The following is a 20,894-nucleotide window of genomic DNA, read 5'->3' on the forward strand; positions in this document are numbered from 1 at the left end:
AGCACCTGCCCAGGGTGGCCAGAGCCTCCACTCGGGGAACAGGCTGTCCCGTGGCCCCCGCGGTCCCTCCGCCCCTTTCCCCTCCTCGCCCTCCTTTCCTGTCCCCCCCGCCCCCCCTTCCTCTGCCTGGGCAGGTGGGTGCTGCTGGCTTTCGGGGCTTTGCCTCTCCGTGTGGTTGGGGCCCGTTCAGGTCACTGGGATCTTGTTTTGGGGTAGCTGTCGTGTCCTGGGGACCGCGCTGGCTCCGTCCGCCCGTGAGCATCCAGGTTCCCATCCAAGGCCACCTGCCTCCAGGTGTCCTCCAGGCTCACCTCCCTTTATGCAAAGGTGCCTGGGAAGCAGGAGGCTGGGAGAGGGTCTGGTGCCCCTGAAGCCTGGGCCCCCTGACCCAACCACCCCTAGGCTGCCAGACAATTACTGGAGCTGAGAAGGGGGTGGGGGCTGGGCCAGCATGGGTCGGGTTAGGAGATGAGGGGAGAGACAGAGGGACAGGGCTCAATGGCTAATGCGGGGTGGTCTCAGCGGAGGAGGACGCCCAGGTGAGTGGTGGCCACAGACTCACGGTCTGGGATGGGGAGCAGGGACTCCTGGGAGTGGGAAGGTCCCACTGCCTCCTGAATTCTCCCTCCGGGCCTCACCCCTGTGCCACTGCCTCTGCCCACCTGGTTCCAGACAGCCTGTCCCCTGGTCTGCTGCCCTGTGCCCTGCCATTCGTCACCTCCTCGGTGGGATGACGCCCTGTCCCTCCCTCCCCGTCATGGCTGCGGAGCGACAGCCACCTGTCAGCCTGCACCGTCTCTGTCCGGGTCCAGCGGCCTGTGCAGGTGGGGGACGTGCAGGCTGCGCTGCTGGGCCGTGGGGTTTTTCCAGCGAGCTCGCGGCCAAGGACACCCGCAGGCATGCGATCTCGCTGCAGCTGCTGAGCCCTGCACCCGGTGCGCCCCGGCCTGTCTGTTCTGAGCTGGCTCTGGGGCCAGGGCATGAGGCTGGGGCACAAGGGAGTCCACGCTGAGCTCTCCCGGGCTTCCTGCTGGGCCTGCGGGCGGACAGCACCTCCCGGACTCACGAGGGCAGAGATGACCTCCCTCCCGGACTGTGTCTCCAGGGTCTTCCGAGACACAGGGCGCAGCTCAGGGCCCACCCAGGGGCCAGGGCGACGGGGCGGGGCCAGGAGAGTGTTAGCGAGAGGTTTGAGGCACCGGGGGTAGAAGGAAGGGGGTCTGGTGTACCCCAGGGGCTCGTTTGGGATTGGGAGGCAGGCTTGGCTGGTGGCTGGACCAGGCCCTGCAGTTCTAGGATTGTGCCCTCACCTCCCCAGCAATTCCCGGCTCCCATCCCCAGCCTTGCCCCTGGGAGGAGTTAGATGGGGGTGGGGGGTGAGGTGACAGGAAGCAGAGGCAGCATCAGCCGAGGGGCAGCAGGAGGAACCGAGGGGCAGCAGGAGGAACCGCGGGGGGCTGGGGACCCAGAGGCTGCAGGTGCACATAGGAGGTGCCCCGGGGAGGCGGGGGGGCCTTGGGTAGAGTGGACAGGAAGAAAGCCTGGCAGATGCAGCCCAGCCTCCAGGGGTAGCTGAGCTGCAGGCCAGGGTAGAGGCGTCAGGCCCGGGCCTGGCGGGCCCCAGAGCTCTGCTCTGGAACCTGGAACTGGGCATAGGCCTTGGCCAAGGGGCCACGCACACAGGCCCGGTGCTGGGGAGAGAGGAGGAGGGGGCTGTGGCGCCCCTGTGTCTGGCCTCCCCTGTTGTCACCTCCAGGACTCAGGCTGAGGTGTCGGAGACAAGGACAAGATGGCTGGGGAGGGACTGCCCGGCGAGGACAGGGAGAAGGGGGGCCGTGGGGGGGGGGGGCAGACCCCAGGAGACCGAGGCTGTCAGCCCAGGAGTGGAGCCGATGGCTTCAGATCCTCCGAGTGCAGATCGAGCAGGAGAGGCTGGAGCGGGAAGGGGGCCGGTTCCTCCTGCGGAATCCTGGTGCCGTTGACAGTAGCAGCGGCGACCACGGTGCAGGCTCCTGCATCTGGCTGCCTGTGGAGCGGGCTGCTGTCCTCGCGCTCAGCAGATCGGACAGAGGCCCAGAGAGGGGGCGCCTCTCCGCAGGTCCTGGCTTGCCATCTGCTGGGCGGTGGGGCGTGACCCTGGCACCTGGAGACCCGCTCTCGTGGCGACTCCCTAGCCCTGCCCAGCCGCCGTGCGGGCTGCGTGGGACACCGGGGCCCGCGGGGAGGACCCTGCGCTCCCCCCACGGGCTGCCAGCAGGTCACGAGGCCCAGCCTCAGGTCTGGGCTGCGCGGCTCTGGGTGCCCCAATAGAGGCGTCTGGGAATGACCTTGACAGGGGCATCAGGTAGGAGAGCAGCATCCCATGCCCTGAGCAGCCAGGCGGCTGCGCCCCCTGCTGGCTGTGTGGCTGAGACGGGGTCCAGCCCAGCCAGGCGCAGTGTCGGGAAAGGTGTGTTTGGTTCCTGAGACCTGGGTGCGGGAGGGCGGTGGGAGCGGGGGACCTGGCCCGCCACTCACAGGCGTGTCCTTGGTCCGCCCTCGCCTGTTTCTGAGCCTGTTCCCCCAGCCGTGGGCTCTGGGCCCCGGGCTCCCTGCATTTCCCAGGGGCTCCCAGGCCCTGACCCCTCCTTGACCTCTGTCTCCACGGGGGACCTCTGTCCCAGGGCAGCCAGGCCTGGTGTCCCCTGGAACTCCGCAGCTCCTGGCTTTATCCCACCCCGCATGTCGAAAGTCCCCACTGCTCTGTGGGAAGGAGCAACTTCACCACAAATTATTTTGTTCTAAGAGAAGGACAAAGAGAAAAGAGCAGCCGGGAGGGACAGGGCGGGGGAGGGGAGTGCGAGCCGCTTTGTGCGAGCGTTAACCCTTGGGCTGCCGGGCGCTGGGTGGGCAGGGGCTCAGGAGGCGACCAGTCCCCTCTCCGCCCTGTCAGATGCCTGGAGCCTTATCTCCCCTCCCCTCTGTCACTCCACCGACCTTATCTCTCCTGCCTGCCTGTCCCTCATCGCCGCCTCTCCCGCCTCCTGCCTCCTCCTCCTCCTCACCCCTGGGTCTCTCGCCCCCTCCTCTGCACAGCCTGTGGGGGGAGCTCAGCTCCGTCACCGTGACTCGGACCTGCCGGGGCCACCTGGATGGACACCTGCACCCAGTCAGGCCCCGGCGTTTGCAGGGGTGTCCAGTGCACACACATGTGCACACACACCACCACCACCACCCCCCCCGCAAGCCTCCAGCCATGAACAGAAATGCCCGCAGATCTGCTTCTCTGACTCTGTGCGAGCCCCCAGGCTCTGTTCCTCCCCCTCACCCCCCGCACCCCAGCACCCAGCACCCAGCACGGCACAGGCGGGTGTGTGCTGAGCCATAACACGCTCACTCATGCAGATGTGGACTGTGAGAGTTACACACCCATGTGCACGCCCCCCCAAGGGGGGAGGAGGGGCAGACTCACACACCCCCCCCCCCCGCCTCTTCTTCCCTGGTCCCTGCCCCCGCTCTCTGTGCCCTGAATGACAGAGGACCCCCTGGGGGCACCCAGAGCTCCCGCTAGAATTTCTGCAAATGCCCTGGGGCAGCGCCAGCAAAAAGGGGTACAGCTGCCTGAGCCCGTGTGGAGGGGTGGCTGTGTGCGATGCCTATGGGCGTGTGCAGGTGCGTGTACACGTGTGAGCATGTGGGCATCTTGTGTTGGTGTGTGGTGTGCTATGTGTGCGGGGGGGGCGTGCTGCTCATGGCCCCTGGGGAGGAACCCTGAGTTCCAGAGGGGGCGGCGACAGCCACAACCAGTGCCAGCTGCGGAGCCGGTGACTGTGTCCTCCAAGTCCCAAGAGCGCCCTGGGCCCCCTCCCAGACCCCTGCGCTCTGTCTCCGTGACCAGAGCCGGGGGCGGGGGCGGGCGGGCATGGGACTCTGGGACCACCTGGCCTCACCCGGCTCTGCTTCCTTCCAGATCTACAGGGACAACCGGAATCTGTTCGCGGTGCAGGAGAACGAGCCTCAGAAGCTGGTGGAGAAGGTGGCCGGCGACATCGAGGGCCTGCTGGCCAGGAAGGTGCAGGCCCTGAAGGTAGGTGTGAGCATCGGGAGAGCAGGCGGACCTGTCCTCGCCTCCCGAGAACCTGCGGCCCTCCTGGCGCCCTGAATGCAGGCCGGCCGCCACGGGCAGGGCTGTGGCCACGGGGACGTGGCAGCTGCGGCGGGCGCGGGCGGTGTGATCTGGGAAAGGCTGCACGCGGGGTGACGGGGGCCTGAGCGACCCCGTGTGGGTGTGGTGGGGGGGCCCAGGCCGAGTCCGCCTCTCCCCCCTCCTGCTTATCCCTCCCTCTGCTGTGTCGTAAGTGTCCCTGGCGAGCACCTGCCAGGATTGTGACCTGCCTGTGCCTGGGGCTGGGCTGCTGGCTCTGATGGGGAGGGAGCGCGAAAGCCCCAGGAGAAAGCTGTGGCCACGTGACGCCAGGCGTCAGGGCCTCCGCTTGCCCACGGCTTTTACCGGGCCTCGGTCTCCCCGCCAGACTCAGAGCGGTCAGCTCGGGCCTCTCGGCTCCGAGCACAGCGGTTCTGTGAGGAGAGAGCCGGCTGGGCCCCCCCGACCCGCTGTCCAGAGCTGGCCGAGCCCAGGGCAGCAGCTGGGAGGGGCTTCTGGAGCTGCAGGTCACACAGTAAATGAGGGAGGGGTCCAAGCGGCCCCCAGATCAGAGGCACAACTGCAGCCGCCCAGGCCTGTGTCAGAGATCCGTCCAATGAGGAGGAGAGAAGTACAGCCCTGGCTGGTGGGCTCAGTGGTTAGAGCGTTTGGCCTGAGCACTGAAGGGTCATGGGTTCAATTCCTGGCCAAGGGCACCCACATACCTGGTCTGAGCCACATGTGGGAAGCAGCCAATCTATGTGTCTCTCTCACGTCGATGTTTCTCTCTCTCTCTCCCTCCCTTCCACTCTCTCTAAAAAATCAATGGGAAAAATGTCCTTGGGTGAGGATTAACAACAAAAAAGGGGAGGGGAGCAGTACCGACACACGAGACAATGGGCACGAACTTGGAAGCATTAACCCAGCGGTTCTCAACCTGTGGGTCGCGACCCCTTTGGCGGTCGAACGACCCTTTCACAGGGGTCGCCTAAGACCATCCTGCATCTCAGAGATTTACATGACGATTTATAACAGCAGCAACATGACAGTTATGAAGTAGCAACGAAAATAATTTAATGGCTGGGCCACGCCATGAGGAGCTGTACTTAAAGGGCCAGAAGGTTGAGAACCACTGCACGATTAAACTTAGTGAGAGAAGCCAGTCTCGAAAGACCACCTGGCGTGCGATCCCCTTTCTGTGAAACGTCTGGAACGGGGAATCCGTGGACTCGGAGAGCTCGTCAGTGGCTGCCTGGGGCTGGAAGGGCGGGGACGGGGGTGTCTGCTGATGGGCCGAGGGTTTCTTGTTGGGGTGATGGAAATGTTCTAAACTCAGTGTGGTCACGGTTGCAGCTCTCTGAATATGCTAGGAAACCACTTGTGTTGTTTGTGGGTGAATTGTGTGGTCTGCGAATTACATATCAATAAAGCTCTTTAAACAAACACACACGGTGAGCCAGCCCACGCGAGCCGTGCCCAGCTCGGGCCAGGTCCTGGCGGGGCCAAGTTCAGGGCTGCCACCCAGCCTGAACCCCACCACATCCCGCCCCGGGCGAGAGCCAGGACCCCTTCCTCCCCCAGGAGCTGGGTCGCCTGCCTGCCCCTGTGTGACCTGGATCATGGACTAGGGGGAGCCCCCCACCCACTGCGGACCCACAGGCCCGGCCCCGAGCGGCAGGCCAGGGCTCAGTACCCTTTCCTCTCCCTCCGCAGCCCAGGCCGCGGCCTGTGCAAGTGGCACTAAATGCAGGTGATTCTCAGTGGGGCAACGATAGGAAAAGACACTCACTGGCGGGCTGAGTGTCACCGGTCCTTCTCACAGCAACCCCGTGAGGGACGCCCACTTCCCGGAGCGGACCCTGAAACGCAGAGGTGCCGTGCACCGGGTCAGGGTGTGGTGGAGCCAGGACTTGAACCCAGGTCACTAGGACCCTGAGGCAGGGCCCCCCACTGCCCACATTCTCCCCGAGATGAGCAGGCAGCCCCCAGCCCTCCCTTCCCAGCCCTCTCCCGGCAGGTGACGTCCCCGGCAGCGCCCCCTGGCGGCTGCCCGTGTCCCAGAGGAAGGGGAGGGCCGCCCTCCTCCCACCTGGGTCTTCCTTGTTCAAGATGCGCTTCGGCCTTAATGATGTTTAAATTTGCTTCTCACCAAGGCCTGGCCCTTTCGCCTTTCCCCCGTGTGTTTGCGGCCCGTGGGCACACGGAGGGAGGGGTGTTGGGGGTCTGGGCCCCCGCAGCCCCCACCTCACTGTTCCTCTCTCCCTGGGCCCCAGCCAGTCGTCCGTTGTCAATCCTCTTGCCCTGGTCTGGAATGTTAATGTGGGTCCTGCGAAGAGGTCGTTGTCTCATCTAATCAGGGACAATCAGTGTTGGTAACGAGCGTCTCCAAGCTGCACAGGTCGTTTATGGGCCACGAGTCAGGCGGGAGGCGGCGGTCAGGGCTTTGCCGCACAGGCAGCCGGCAGCCCCGGGTCTGGGAGACCTGCTGGGGCCTCTCTAGGAGCCCCTGCCTTCGGGAGATGGGTCCTTTGAGCCAGGGCCCGACTGTTGAGTCCCAGGAGGGGAGAGAGACGCCTGCCTCTTATAGCAGATTGGGACAGAGTTGGACCCCGCTAGGACTCCCCTCTCCTCCCAGCTGGGGCCTTGGCCCCCAGCCCCTCTTTCAGGAAGGTCATCGCTTCATGGTTGTAGTCCTCCCTCCATTCACTGATGGCCTACTGTGTGCAGGCCGGCGCTGGGGTGCCTGGTGGAGCTCATTCCAGGCCCAGCCCTGGCCTTAGCTTTCCCCTCTGTAAAATGGGGACAGGAGACCATCCCTGCCCGGTGCTTCTGGTCCCACAGCTCCAGGAGCCATCCTTTCTAAAGGCCACGGTGAGAACAGTGTCCTGAAGGTTGTGCCGCCTTTGGCACCATCCCTGGCACCATCCCTGGCACCTCTGCTGCGTGGATGGGATCAGAGGAGAGGCACTGACTTGGATAAGGTGAGGAGTGACCCCAGTGCGGGGCATTCCAGCCTCCTGTGGAGGCCGAGGCCAAGGTCGTGTGGCCCAGTGGGCTTGGTTTGTGGAGAATGGGACGCCCAGGGCCAGAGCAGGTCTGGGGGACATCGGTGGCGGTGAGAAGTCTGCTCCCGAGGTGGGGCTTTCACCTCCAGCTTCAGACAAGCCAGAGGCGGTGGAGGGGCCTGGCTGGGCACCCAGGACTGGAGCCCTCGGCCTTAAGCTCTGCCCTTCCTCCCACGCGCACGGTCCACCTCAGCTCTGCCCGTTGCCCCGGGCCAGGACCTCCCCGAGGCTGTGCCTTTGTACCTTGGCGTCCACGCAGCGTGTGGGACCCGGCTGGCACCCTGGAGCCTCTGAGGAGCTTTTAAACCCAGATGCCCAGGCCCCAGCCCAACCCGCTCATCAGACTGTGGGGTGGGGCTCGGCCTCGGTATGTTTCACGCTCCGCAGATGGCTCTGTGTAGATTCAGAGCCTGGGCCGTTCCCCCGAAATGGCAGAATTCATTCCTCCCCATGATCGCCGGCCTCCGTCTGCGTGCCTGCCACGTGCCCGGCGTGAGATGAGCTGGAACATGCCAGATCGCCCCTCACCCACCCTACCAGCCAAGAGCTACTCCTCTTATTCCCATTTTACATCTGAGGAAACTGGGCCCCAGACTGTTAAGCCATTGGCCTACACAGGTCTCCCTGCACAGCAGGCGTTAGATCCAGGCAGCTGGGCTCCAGCCCCCGCCCACTCCCCTCCCCCCTTCTCTGCCCTCCTCGGTCCTGCCACCAGTGGCCACATGGCATTTGCTGTCCACAGGGAGGTGGGGTTCTGGTCTGTCCTGTGATGACCCGGTGACCTTGGGCCCATCCCTGCCCCCGCAGTTCCTTCCTTGGTCTCACAGCTCCAGGAACCATCAATGGAGACAAGACACTGAGCTCCCCCTCCCTGCGCCCCCCCACAAGGCCCCGGTGGATGGGACACGGGGTGCTGCTGCGGCCCTGGTACTGGGGGCGCCAGTGGGCAGTGTTCCCACCGTCAGCGGCCTCTCTGGGGAGCGAGCATCATTTAAAGAGTAAAATTAAAAACCCTTCCGCACGCAGCCGCCCTGCTTTTGCCGCTAATGGCCACTTAACCCAATTAAACGGATGCTCTGTTGGCAGCGTGACCGGGTCTGTTCAGGAACTGGCTCTGGGCTGGGTGCTCAGAGGAGCGGGAGTGAGCCAGGGGCCAGGGCTCGGGGGGCAGATGGTGCCCGTCAGGAAGGAGAAGTCTGCCCGCCCCCCACCCCCTCGCTGCTCTCTCAGGCTTCGCCTCGCAGGTGTCTCAGTGTGGGTATCGCTGGCATTGGAGCAGGTACGTCCGTGTGCGGCTGCTCGGTGCCGTGTAGGATGTAGGCAGCACCCCACTGGGTGCCAGCAGTGTGCCACGGCCCCGGGTGTAACAGCCAAAAATGTCTCCAGATATGGCCAGACGTCCCTGCGGGCGACGGCCCCCCTGGCTGAGAGCCACTCTTCTAATGGACGGAGAAGGGCTGACAGGCTGGGGTGGCCCCAGCAGGAGGACGGTCCCTTCAGTCCCAGGGGCAACGGTGAGCTCAGGGCTGCCTGGAGGCGGCGGCAAGGATTTGGGGGGAAAGCTGGGCATTGAGGCAGCTGGCGGCCACCGATGCGTTCGTGATGGGGGTTGGACAAGCAGATCACGAGGACAAGAGCCATGGTGTCACCCAGCAGGAGCCTCTTAAACGTATGGCTGCGGCCCTGCGTTCTCGCTCTGAGAGGCGCAGTGACAGTGGACGGAGGGGCCCCAGCTGCCTCCGCCCACCCGCCTCCGGGCAATTAAAAGGTGTGTTGGTGGGGCTGGCAGTGGCTGCTGCCACACTCCATTCTGAACATTAAGAGATCTTGACCTTCCACTTTCCCGCTCAAGACAGGAGGCGCGCACGTGGGGCCAATTAGGCGCTGTGTGGGCGCGAGGGCCGGCAGCCTGCTCCCCCTGATGGCGGCGTTTCGGCTAATTGTCTCCCCTCACCCAGTGCCGCTGCCAGGGACCGGGAGGGGGAGCGGGAATTAGTGAGGGGCCCTGTGAGCGCCTGTGGTGGGGAGCCCAGGGGACCACCCCGCAGGGAGAGGCCAGCAAGTGAGCGAGGAGGGACTTGGCGGGGGTGAGTGCTCAGGAGAGACCCCAGCACGAGGTGCTAGAGCGACCCCCCAGATCGGGTCGGAGGGAGCTAGCTCCTTGGAGGAGGTGGCCGCATGCATGCAGGAAGGGAGGGGAACTCCGTCCACTCCCCACACACTGAGGGTCCTGGGCATCCGCGTGAGCCGTGGGCAGACATGCTGCTCCCAGCCACTGGGGACTGAGTGTGGGACAGCCTCCCAGGAGGCAAGAGCCCAGGGACCCCTGGAAGGCCTCCAGGTTGAGCTGGCAGGGCAGGGAGCTGGGTCCTGGGAAGGAAGAAGGAGGCAGGGCAGGTGAGTATGTTGTGTTTAGGGGCGTGGTTAGTGGGAACCCAGGTGTGTGGGTGTGGTTAGTGGGGACCCAGGTATGTGGGCGTGGTTAGTGGGGACCCAGGTGTGTGGGTGTGGTTAGTGGGAACCCAGGTATGTGGGTGTGGTTAGTGGGGACCCAGGTGTATGGGCGTGGTTAGTGGGGACCCAGGTGTGTGGGCGTGGTTAGGGGTGGTCCAGGTGTGTGGGTGTGGTTAGTAGGAACCCAGGTGTGTGGGCGTGGTTAGGGGTGGTCCAGGTGTGTGGGTGTGGTTAGTGGGGACCCAGGTGTATGGGCATGGTTTGGGGTGGTCCAGGTGTGTGGGTGTGGTTAGTGGGGACCCAGGTGTATGGGCGTGGTTAGTGGGAACCCAGGTGTGTGGGTGTGGTTAGTGGGAACCCAGGTGTGTGGGCGTGGTTAGTGGGGACCCAGGTGTGTGGGCGTGGCTAGGACATGGGGTGTGGTTTGTGGGCGTGGTTTAGGGGGCCCAGGTGTGTGGGCTTGGCTAGGAGGGGGTGGGGGTGTGAAGTGTGGCTAGGGCAGGGGATGGGCTGAAGGATCCTCAGAAGAAACACGTGATCCCCTCCTCCTCTCCCACCTGCCTGAGCTCGTGGTGCTCAGCGGGGCCTGGCTGTCTGGGGGCCTCGGGAAGGCGGGGCTGTGGTTCGGGCGGGGTCTCTCCTGGCTCCCCTCGCAGGTATGGGGCCGTAGGAGGGGTCAGAGGTGCTGTGGTGGCTCCTGAGCTCCCACCGGCCAAAGGAAAGGTCTAGGGGCCTAGGGGCCAATGTCCGTGAGGCCCACAGAGCCTGGGGGGTCAGCCCCCCACCCCCACCCTGCTGAGTTCTCCCCAGTGGCTGATGGTCAGGGGAAAGGGTCGGGGGAAGCTCAGCACCCTGATTGCCCTGACAGCATCGCCCGCCTCGTGGGGGACGGGCACCGGGCTGAAGTGCCCCAGGCCCAGGTCTCACCCCCAGAGGGGGCCTCTGAGCCTGCTGCCCGTGGTTCTGCTCAGGATGCCAGGCGCCTGCCCTGGCAGTGCCCTCAGTCCCAGCAAACCTCTCCACCACCTGCCTGCCCTCGTGTGGAGCCAGTCTGCACGCGCTGGGAGGCACAATCTCACTTAACATGAGGAAACAGGCTCGGACGAGGCCGCCCAGCCCCTGCCTGGATCCCCTGCTCACCCGCTCCAGGACCTGTGTGCCCGCCCCTCCCAGATCGCCCAGGAATCCGAAGGAAGCAGAGCCTGCTGGCTGGGACAGAAGCCAGGGTGGCGTCTGCCAGGAGAGGGCAGCGCACCCGTGAGGCCCCAGGGCAGGACCTCGGGAAGCCACTGGGGACCCTGGAGAGGGTGGTGGGTGGAAGAGGGTGACAGAGGCAGCTGGGAGCCATGGGCCTGTGCCCCGCCCGCCACGGGAGGGGGAATCTAGGCCATGGGCGAGGGGATCAGCCCAATGGAGATGCAAACGCTGAGCCGGAGGAGGCGGAGGAGACGCTGGACTCCACTCCCCAGAGAAGCGGGCACCAAGGGAGGCTCTGCCTCCTTCCCAGGGGTCCTCGCCAGCAGTGGGGGCAGGTGCTGGGAGGCCGAGGAAAAGGGCCTGCAGGTGCCACAGGGACAGACCAGCCTAATTTAGGATCAGAGAAGTGAGAAATTTAATTGAATCTTAATAGTGTCTGGCCCTTTGTTCTGAAATCCTCGCACATGAGGGCTGGGGGAGGGGGTGTATCTAAGGTCGGGCCAGCAGGTGGCCTGGCTAGTCCTGTCCTCCAGGACCCCAGACGTCAAGGAGACAGGCTGACAAGCCATGGGGTCCCACTGTGCAGAGCAGGTGACAGGAAGGGTGAGTCCAGGGAGCCGGCCTGGAGGAGGTGGTAGAGCTAGCCTGGGAAGGCGGGGGAATTTCCAAAGGTGGCGAAGGGAGAGAAGGAAGGCACCAAGCCTGAGCCTAAAGCGAGGGTGAGCGGAAGTGACTCGAATGCTGTGAGCTGTGGCGGGGCCCCCGGCAGGTGCAGCCTGTAGGTCTCTGTGTCCCACGCGTGGGAGAGGGATGCAGAGGGGACAGAGGCTGGGGGCAGGGCTCACCCCTGCGTTCTGGGGCAGTGGCTGCACGTCTGTCAGCCTGACTCCTCCATCGTGCAGGCAGCCCCGGGGCAGCCAGTCACCCTTCTCACCGCATTTCTGTGGCTTAAAATACACAGCAAGCAAGGCCTCCACTGTCGCTACGGGCACTGGGGGGAGAGTGAGCCCCCGGGGCCGGTGGGAGGGCACAGTGCATGCACCCAGCCTTGGGCGGGGCGGCTGGGCGATGGCAAGAGCCCACAGCTGAGGGCCGGCGGGCCCCGAGTTTCCTGGAGGAGTGGGCCTGGCTCATCGCGGGTACCAGGGCTGCAGGGGCCTGTCCTGCCCTCAGACTGTCTCCTGGCGCCAAGCACCTGGCACGTAAGCCCTGTACCCGGTGAGCAGGTGCAGGGAGCGGGGACAGATCGGCGGGGCCCTGCCTCCGGGAGTGCAGTCCGCTCAAGGCGACAGGGATGGGACCCACACCACAGGGTGGGAGCCGTGGACAGTGACCAGGCCTGTCGGGGGGAGGGGGTTGAGATCTGTCCAGGGAGAGGAGAGTGAGCAAGGGAGAGGGCCCAAGGCGTGTCAGCCTGCGTGTCAGCCTGCGCATGCGTGTGGTGATGGAGGGGCTTGCCTGCTGCCCTGGCTCTGCCGACACTGTTCCTTGGAGTCAGATCTCGCCTGTGACCACAGTCCTCCCGGTCATGACCTTGTGCTGCCCCCAAAGAACCTCTGGCCATGCATGAGTCACCTCCCAAAGGAGCACCATGGCCCAGGGTGCCCGGGACCAGGCTCAGAGGAAGAAGATGCCAAGAACTGGGGCTCACCCACTGCTGTGCTGCACCCTCACTCTGCCCTGGGCCTCAATTTCCCTTCCTGTGCAGTGGGGACAAGCATAGCCTCACAGATCGGTCATCAGAGCTTAGCCCAGGCCTGGGAGACCCCGACTCAGGACGGGATGCTTGTGGGGTATCACCGGGGATGGGCCCCCTGGACAAGAGGAGCCCCTCAAGCCCCACCCAGCGTGTGGGCCAACCCGGGACTCCTAGGACCTCACGCCAGCCCGTCCCCCTCTGGAGGCCTTGCCGGGGGCCGTGCCCAGCTCCCACCTCTGCGGGCCACGCTGTCCGGGCTGGGGCGCTTCCTGCGTCTGGCACAGGCGGCGGGCGTGTTGGGAGGCTGGTCACGCCGCGGGCCCTTTGTGCAGCCTTCCTGTGTTTGCCCACTCTCTGCCCGGGCGAATGGGAACCGCAGCGTGTTTGCTGTGTCAACACCAGCTGGAGCCCAGTTACCGAGATAGCGGAGGTGTCAGGCCCCAGCCGCCAGCCGCCCGGGTCGGGCAGCTCCAGCCTGTGACCCACCCGTCCCCCCACAGGACTGCCAGGCCGGGCTGGGCAGCTGTCCGGAACCAGCCAGGGCAGCCCCCCAGGGAGCTGGGCTCAGGAGGGTCTGCACAGTCTCCACTCGGCCCAGCTCGGGAACTTCCGGGCAGAAGCGGCCTTCAGGCCTTGGAAGGCTAAGCTTGAAGCTCCCCCCACCCCCCATGCAGAGCCCCTTTGACTCCCGGTCCCAGCTCTGCCCCCCCCTCCCCTCCCCTCCCAGTGTCCGCGGTCATCAAGTCCAGCAGTCCCAGGAGCGGAGCCCGAGTGGTGCAGTCGGGCAGATGGCCTGGCGGGCAGCAGACGGGGTCAGGGCAGTGGACAGCACTCCAGGGGGGACCCACGGGGCCTGAGCCAGCAGGCTGACATCGGGTGTGAGCTGTGCAGGCAGGGGCTGGGGGCCGGGGGGAGCCGCAGCCCTCGGAGGGACACAGGTAGCTTTCACTGGTGGCTGGTGGCTGGATGGAGGGATGGCTTCACAGACGGATGGGAGCAGAGGCCGAGCCTGGAGGGAGCTCAGGTCCCCGCCTTTAGCCAAGGCTGCCCCACAACTTGGGGACCAGCGCAGTCAGCCGCGTGGCAAGGCCTCTAATCCTATTTACTTCTGGAATGAGAATCCCACCCACTTCATCGGTAGGTTTTCCAGAAATGGGCCTGTGAGGGTGGCTCACCCAGGAGGCAGAGGCCTCGGGGGCAGGGACCAGGCAACCGAGTCAAGGAACAGAAGGCCAGCTCTGGCTGGTGTGGCTTAGTGGTTAGAGTATTGGCCTGCACACCGAAGGGTCACGGGTTCGATTCCCAGTCAGAGGCCCATGCCAGGGTTGTAGGCTCAATCCCTGCCCTCCCATCTCCCCCTTCCCACCCCCCAGCGCCCACCCCCAGTCAGGCTTGTGGGCTTGTGCAGGAAGCAACCAATCGATGTTTCTCTCTCTCTCTCTCTCTCTCTCTCTCTCCCTCCCCCCCCCCCTTCACTCTAAAAATCAGTGGGGAAAATGCCCTCGGGTGAGGATTAACAAGAAAATTAAAATTAAAACAGAGGTGGAAGGCCAGGTGTGGTCTCAGCGCAGCACTGATACGTCAGCGCGGCCTCGCCTGGCGATGTCCTTTCTCCGAGCCTCAGTTTCTCTGTCTGTAAAGTGGGGCCGTGAGCATCCGCCTGGCGGGAGTGCCGGGTTGCCGAGAGGTCGTCCTCGCTGAGACTCGGCCGCTCGTAGACACGCACGTGCCGGGGTTACCGCTGTTGCGAGGCGGGGGCTTGGGAAGGTCCCTGGCAGGGACCTCACTTTGGGGTTTCATGGGAACGGGCCCCAGGGACCGGGAAGCGCGGAGGCCGAGGGGAGGGAAGGAGCGTGCCTCCCAGAGGGCAGGGAAGAGCATCTGAGACAGGGAACAGCATGGAGGGGGCCTGGAGGTGGGGGTGGGGAGTCAGGCAGAGTCCAGTGTGGCTGCCGAAGTAGAGTGGGCAGGGGAGCAGGGTCGGGCCCTCCGAGTTCTGGATTGGGGTGTGGAGTTTTACTCCAGCCCCCGGGAAGCGGGGTGTCAGAGTGGAGGCCATCGCAGTTGTCAGGAGGGCACGGGGCTCGGGGCTCGGGATCAGGCGAGGCTGCAACGGCTCAGGGAGGGGGAGTCCTGGGCGAGTAGGTGCGGAGCAGGAGGGGGTGAAGGTGGCACTTACCGGGACAGGCTGCGGAGTAAGAGGTGGAGCCCCCAGGAATCGACTGGGATTGTCTCCCAGGAGGGACCCAGGTGACTGGGATGCAGAAGTGGGAGCCTGCAGCCTCAGGGGTTGGGGGTGGCTTCTCCCGGGACCCTTCACATCCCAGTGTCCCTGTGCAAGCTGAGCATCGCGAGCACCTTCCTGACCAGGGCCCTGAGGGGACTGAAGCCCTTCTGAGCTTGTTTTTTAGATCCTCGACTTCGGGCCCCGGGGCCACAGGGCCTGCTGGGGGCTGGCTGTTAGACTGGGCTTTGGGGTCCCACCTTCCTGTGCACCCAGAGTGCCATGGGACGAAGGGTTGAGGAGTGGGGCGCCATGAAGTGGGAGGCAGCACCCTGGGCTGATGTGCCCGACCCCGGTCAGGTGGAGGCGCCGCCCCGGGCCAGCAGACAAGTACCGGTCATTTAAACAGGGAAACGGCGTGTCTGTGCTCAGCCCCTGGACGTGGTGACACGGCCTCAGCTCCCACAAGCACGAGGCCCAACCCCAAGACACAGGCTCCCGGTCATGGGGGGCTGGGGGAGTGGACACGTGAGAGTGGGTGTTCTTCCCTGTCCTGGCCATGTGCACGTACCCATGGGGGTGTCCGGACGGGAGAGTGACCTGTGTACTGCACACGCCTGCTCCTCAGCCTGAGGCTCCGGCTCCCACGTGGCCCAGGACTGAGCTGAGCGGCCCAGCTGAGTGAGGGGCCGCTGCCCCACGGCCACGGCCACGGCCACGGCCCAGGCCGAAGCGCCAGGCTCTGCATGTCACGCTGACACTGGCCTTTTCCCAGCACCATTTGCACGCCTCGGCCTCCTCCATCGAATATTCTCCTGCTAATCTCATCTCCCTGTGTGACTGCCATGCAATTAGCTCATTTTGCAAAATACTGCATCTGTCATATTCCCCCTCGATTTTTCCCTTTCCCAGGAAAGGGTGGGAGGGGTGGAGTGGAGGGAGATTTCTGGGCATGAGACCACCTCAGGGGTCTGCTCTGGCCCCACCCCCGGCACACGGGGCCTCCCCCGTGACCGACACATGCACACATCCCAGCCCAGGGTCTCCTGAGCAGGGGGCGGTCGGGGGGCAGGGCCTGAGGGTGGCAGGAGGAGAGATGGTGCCGACCTGCCCCAGCCCTGCCCCAGGAGCACCTCTGCCCACCTGCGCATACCCCGGGACTTAGGCCCAAGTTGGGCTCAGACTAGTGAGCTGACCAGTGGCATTGCCCCTGGGGCGCATGCGCATGGTCGACAGGCTGGGGTGAGCAGGCAGGGTGCCCGGTGGCCTCTGCTCGGCCCAGGTGGCCGTGCATGATGGGCCGAGCCTGTAGCCAGGTGTGCAGCGAACAGCTGGACAATGGGAACCCCAGTGGCCTTCATTGTATCTGCCAACGGACAGGTCTCATAGTGGGTGGGCTGCCCTCCCACCACCCACCTCACACAGGGCCTGGTCCAGCAGTAAGGGGGACAGTGGACTGTGGACAGGGCACATGTGGAGCCCCCCAATGGGTCACATGTGGCCGTGGCCCTGGCCTTGACCCTGACCAAGCACGACAGCTGCAGCCACAGGGCCCCAGGCCTCCTCCTCCTCCCTGGGAGCAGGAGGTGGGGCCGGGCAGAGGGAGCAGCCGAGGGAGCCACGCTGCTGAGCACCCCGCTCCCCTCCCACCCATTGCCCAGATGGGAAAGTAGAGGCTGCCAGGCCCCATCTGCACGGAGAGCCGTCAGAGGCTCAGACCTGCAGCCGTGGCCCCTGGAGCTGGAGGGATGGGGCTCAGAGCCTTCAGCAGTGCGCCCTTCTTTCCCAGCCCCCCTCACGGCCTCCCTGTCTCCCCGCCTTCTCTTGCTTTGACTCCCTTGAGACGTGAATTCTCTCAGACTTTGAATTAAAAACGCTCTCCTTCCTCCCCGTGAGGTCTGCTTCCCGACTTTCCTCTTAGAAGGAGGGGGAGGAGGAGGGGCGGGCGGGCAGGAGTGGAGGTCAGGCCTTCCTGGGTCTCCTCGGGGGCCCAGAGGAAGCAGGGCCTGGCTGCCCCCCGCACTGTCACCTCCTGGCTTCCTGGCTCTGCCGGGGGGGGGGGGGGTTCAGGGGGGGTGACCATTTCTGAGGGCCCCGCCCTGGCTGTCGCCACCAGCTTTGAGGAACGGCGCCCGCTCTCTGCGGGCGGTCTCTCCCCGTCCGGCAGAACCACTCACAGGGGCCACAGCACGTGCCCCTCGCCAGGTAGAAAGGCCCTGTGTTCCTGGGAGAGGGCTGTCAGCTGCCGCAGCCTCGGGGTCACCCCGCAGCCGCCGGTCTCCGGCTGGGGAGGTGTCCCTCAGGGTCACCTATCAGGGGAGATGCAGCCCAGGCTGTGTCATGGGCCTCAAGGTCACCTCTGGGTCACAGTGCCTCTCACAGGTAAAGGGTGTCCCAAAATTCACGCACGATTTGAATTTTGCGTGAGCATTAACAACAACAACAACAAAAAATAAAAGCCTAATTTTACTTGGTTTATTGAATCAGATTCTAATATCTGTTGCCCTTTGATTTCAATCCCTTCAATGTGATAAGCATCACCAAGTACCAATGATGGCCCAGGAGCAGGGACAAGGAAGACCAATGAAGACCTCGGCTTTGTGTCTGTGCCAGCAAAGCCGTGGAGGCCATGGACCCGATGTGCTATTCCATACATAACCCTAGACTGTATACTTCATGAATCAATAAAAGATTTACAATTTTTAATTATAAACCTGTGTTTTCTATCAAAATTACTTCTTGCGTGAATTTTGGGACACCCTTTAGCATTCCCAACTGGGCTCAGGGACACCAGGTCAGGTGCTGGCTCCCGAGGTCCAGTCCCAGGGACACCGCGCCTCCTGCAGCCCAGAGTCGGAATTGCAGACCGAGGGGCGTCTTTGGGGGAAGAGCCTGCAGGGTTCCTCATTTCATTGAGCCGCAGTTTACCACCGAGAAGGGCACCGTGATTCCCGGGCTGCTGGCCACACTAGTCGTTAGGAAGATGGGAGCGCTGACCCCCTGATGGGAGCCCCTCCGAGGCCCTCTGCTGGGGGCACAGAGGGCGCCCCATGGCACGCACAGCTGCGGGGCGGATGGCTGCCTTCCCCTCCTCCGCCGCCGCCACCCGTCACTTACCCAGTCTCTTCATTTCTAAGTAAAGTGATTTGTTAATTTGAGTGACTGATCGCCACTCGGCCGAGCCTCTCCAGGCCCCGGAACAGCTTGTGGGCTCCGGGAGCCCCGCGCCCGCAGCCTGGCGCTGACTGGAAGGGGTTGTTTTCGATTTAAATGCGAATTGAATGAGGAGAAAAATGTTTCTCTTGGCAATTCCATAGGAGCTCGCTCTTCTGACAGATGTTGGCGTTTATTACCCCATCGGGCCGGCCTTGCGTGGAGCAGAATTGCTAATTATTTCCGAGGCCGGCCGCAGCGAGGAGGGGAGGGTGGTGGCGGCGCGGCTTCAGGCAGCATCTGCAGGGCGCGGGGACCAGGGGCCAGCCCACTGCACCCCCCTCCCAGGGTCCGGGGCATTTGGGTTTTGCTGGGTGGAGTGGCCTGGAGGGGGCAGGGGGCCTGCTCTTGCTTGCACAGCCTTGACCTTGAGTGAGGACTTTGGAAGGTCACCTGGGGTCTGGTCATGGGCCTCTGAGTGGTGGCAGGGAAAAGGCTCCACAGGGCAGTGTCCTGGCTGGGTGAGGACCAGCCCCAGGCGGGGGGACGCTGGCTCGGGCCCGTGGCTGCGTGGCTTCCTAACCGTGGGCTCTGCGGGCGTGTGGGGGGTTGATGCGACCTTGTGCTGTGCTTGTGGGTCTACCTGGCGTGACTGCCCGTGTCTACAATGAGAACTGCTCGGGCCTTCGGGTACAGCTCTGATTCAAGTCTGTCCTGGGCCTCAGAAGGGGGTGGGCAAGGCTGTCCAGTGCGCACACAGCCACGGTGGGGGTGCCCCAAGTTTCAAAGGGCACCATGGAGAATGGACTGTGGAGTGGGTTCCCTGGTGGGCGTGTGGCCCTGGCAGCCAGACCCCTGTCCTTCGGTCCATCCGGCACAGGGCCTTCGCCTCACCCGGGGCGCCTCCGAGCCCCGGCCGGGAGCCCAGCATCCCTTTAGGACGGGGCGGAGGCCTCCGACCCACACAGCCCAGGCCCGACTCCAGGTCAGCTGACGCTGAGGCACAATTCCTCCTGCAGGGTCCCCTGAGACCCAGCCCCTCCACTGTCCCCTCCTCACCCCACCTCTTTCCTGAGCCGAGACAAGCGGCTAGATACCCCGACTGTCCCCGTCCTGGCCACCTCAGGATGCAGCTCCTCACTCCCCCGTTCTCGGGTGTCCCCCGCCCTTAGGCTCCTCCACCCCCACCAGCTCCAAGCCAACCAAAGCTCAGCTCCCTCGTTTAACACAACTGCGGCGGCAGCATCTGGGCAGGATTTTATGACCCTCACCAGCACCGATCCCCAGGGTCCAGCTCTAGGATCCAGGCTGAGACAGCAGAGCGCAGGCAAGAGGGTGCCCCAGGGCCTGGTCGGGGGGTTGGGGGGTAGTGTCTTAGGCCACAGCAGCTGAGCCCCGGAAGATGGCATGGAGCCCTGGGGCCCCAGTCTCTCCTGGGCTCGAGCCCTGGGCCCTGGCAGCCATCCTAATGGGGAGGGGGTGCCCAGCGCCCCCGGGCTGAGATCCTGCAAGGTGCCTCTGACTGACCACGTACCCTCTCTCTCCTCCGGGTAGAACTCCACCGTGACATCCTCCCATTACACAGGGCGTGTTCAGAAGAGAAAATTGCTACTATTTTCCCCCTTTTACTTCACTGTCATCAAAAATTGATCCCGTATTGCATCCTTATTTCAAAGAGTGAGCTAAAAAAAAAATAAAGTAAAACCCCACTCCTCAGAGGAGCAGCTGCATCCAGCTTCCCACTCGCCCACCCCCACCCCCAAAAAAGGAAAGAAAAAACGTGGCCATTGGAGGGAGGGTGCCACTGCCGGCCCTGCCAGGGCTGTTGGAGTGGCAGGCCCTTTGGGAGTGAAGAGGGCGGGGCACGTGTGCGGGCAGGAGGGGGTTTGGATCTGGTGAAATGTGGTAGAAAATGGGGTAATTGGGGGAGGTTAATTTGGATCTAAATGGAGCGATTCGTTATCTCAATAAGAAGCGTCTCGTTTTCCAGGGAGACGGCTGTGCCTGCCAGATGCCGGCCTGCCCATTGGCTGGCGATGGCTCAGGGCAGGGCCTGCCGCCGCCCTGACCGTCTGACTCTAGCCTCACAGAGCAGCGGAGGGGGCGGGGAGGCAAAGTCAGGGGTACAGGAAGGGGGAAACTGAGGCTGGGGAGAGCAACCGGCTTGACACCCACAGAGCACTGCGGCCCCCTGGCCCCTGTCCAGTGTTCCTGGACCCACGGGAGAGGGGCGATGGGGTGGGGTGAGGAGTTGTTTCATGTGATTTATTCCCCGGGTCATTCAGCAAAGTGGTGGGAAGCTCTTCACGGAGTAAAACATAGACTGTGAACAATAGGATGGGACAAAAGAGCCAGGGCATGCCACCTCCGGACCAGGTCCAGTTGCGTCTCCAGGTTGACCCTGAGCCTCCTGGTGGCCAAAGGGAAAAGGGAGAGCCAGTGCTCTGTGCTCTGATCAGAGACGAGACGTGACTAGGAGCAGGGCCGGGGAGCTGGCACTTGGTTCCAGTTCTGAGAGTGTCCCTCCTCCCAGGCCTCGGAGGCCCAGCTGGCCTTTGCCAGGGGTGACAGGCAGGAGCTGCCGGCAGCACTGGGCTCGCTGGTCACACGGGTGCAGCCGATTCCAGTCGTGGGGCTGCAGGCCGGGGCTCAGCAGCTGGACAGACCGAGGCGTGGGCCCCAGGTCCTCCTCCCGCCAGGTCTGCGGCCTTGGGTGCTCAGTTGCGTGTTCTGAGCCTCTTCTGGAACGCGGCCAGCAGCCCCAGCCTCGCCCCCAAGGTTGTGTTGGTCACATGCGGACTGTGGGTCCCCAGGGGTGATCCCTACCATCCTGAAGGCGCCTGTGGGCAGTTCGGGGGGACAGTGCACAGATGTCCTGGGTCCAAGTGCGTGTGTAGCTTGGCATTGACTGTATTGCGACTGCGGGGTGGGTGGGGGGTGAGCATGGAGGAGAGTGGAAGCCCCTCCCTGCACTGTGAG

General features: G+C 64.2%; 1 protein-coding gene across 3 annotated transcripts in view; it reads left to right on the forward strand.

Annotated features, from left to right (window-relative positions):
• CACNA2D2 (calcium voltage-gated channel auxiliary subunit alpha2delta 2) overlaps positions 1–20,894 on the forward strand; it is a gene marked incomplete at its 5' end in the record, with an annotated part of 111,724 nt that overhangs the window by 49,608 nt on the left and 41,222 nt on the right. For all 3 annotated transcript variants that reach the window (XM_081106258.1, XM_081106257.1, XM_081106259.1), the window contains one exon: positions 3,950–4,066. In XM_081106258.1, coding sequence (XP_080962384.1) covers positions 3,950–4,066 — 117 coding nt within the window. The remainder of the gene's footprint in view (positions 1–3,949; positions 4,067–20,894) is intronic.

Source organism: Myotis nattereri (genome assembly GCF_964212035.1).
Source record: "Myotis nattereri genome assembly, chromosome: 14".
NCBI lineage: Eukaryota > Metazoa > Chordata > Mammalia > Chiroptera > Vespertilionidae > Myotis > Myotis nattereri.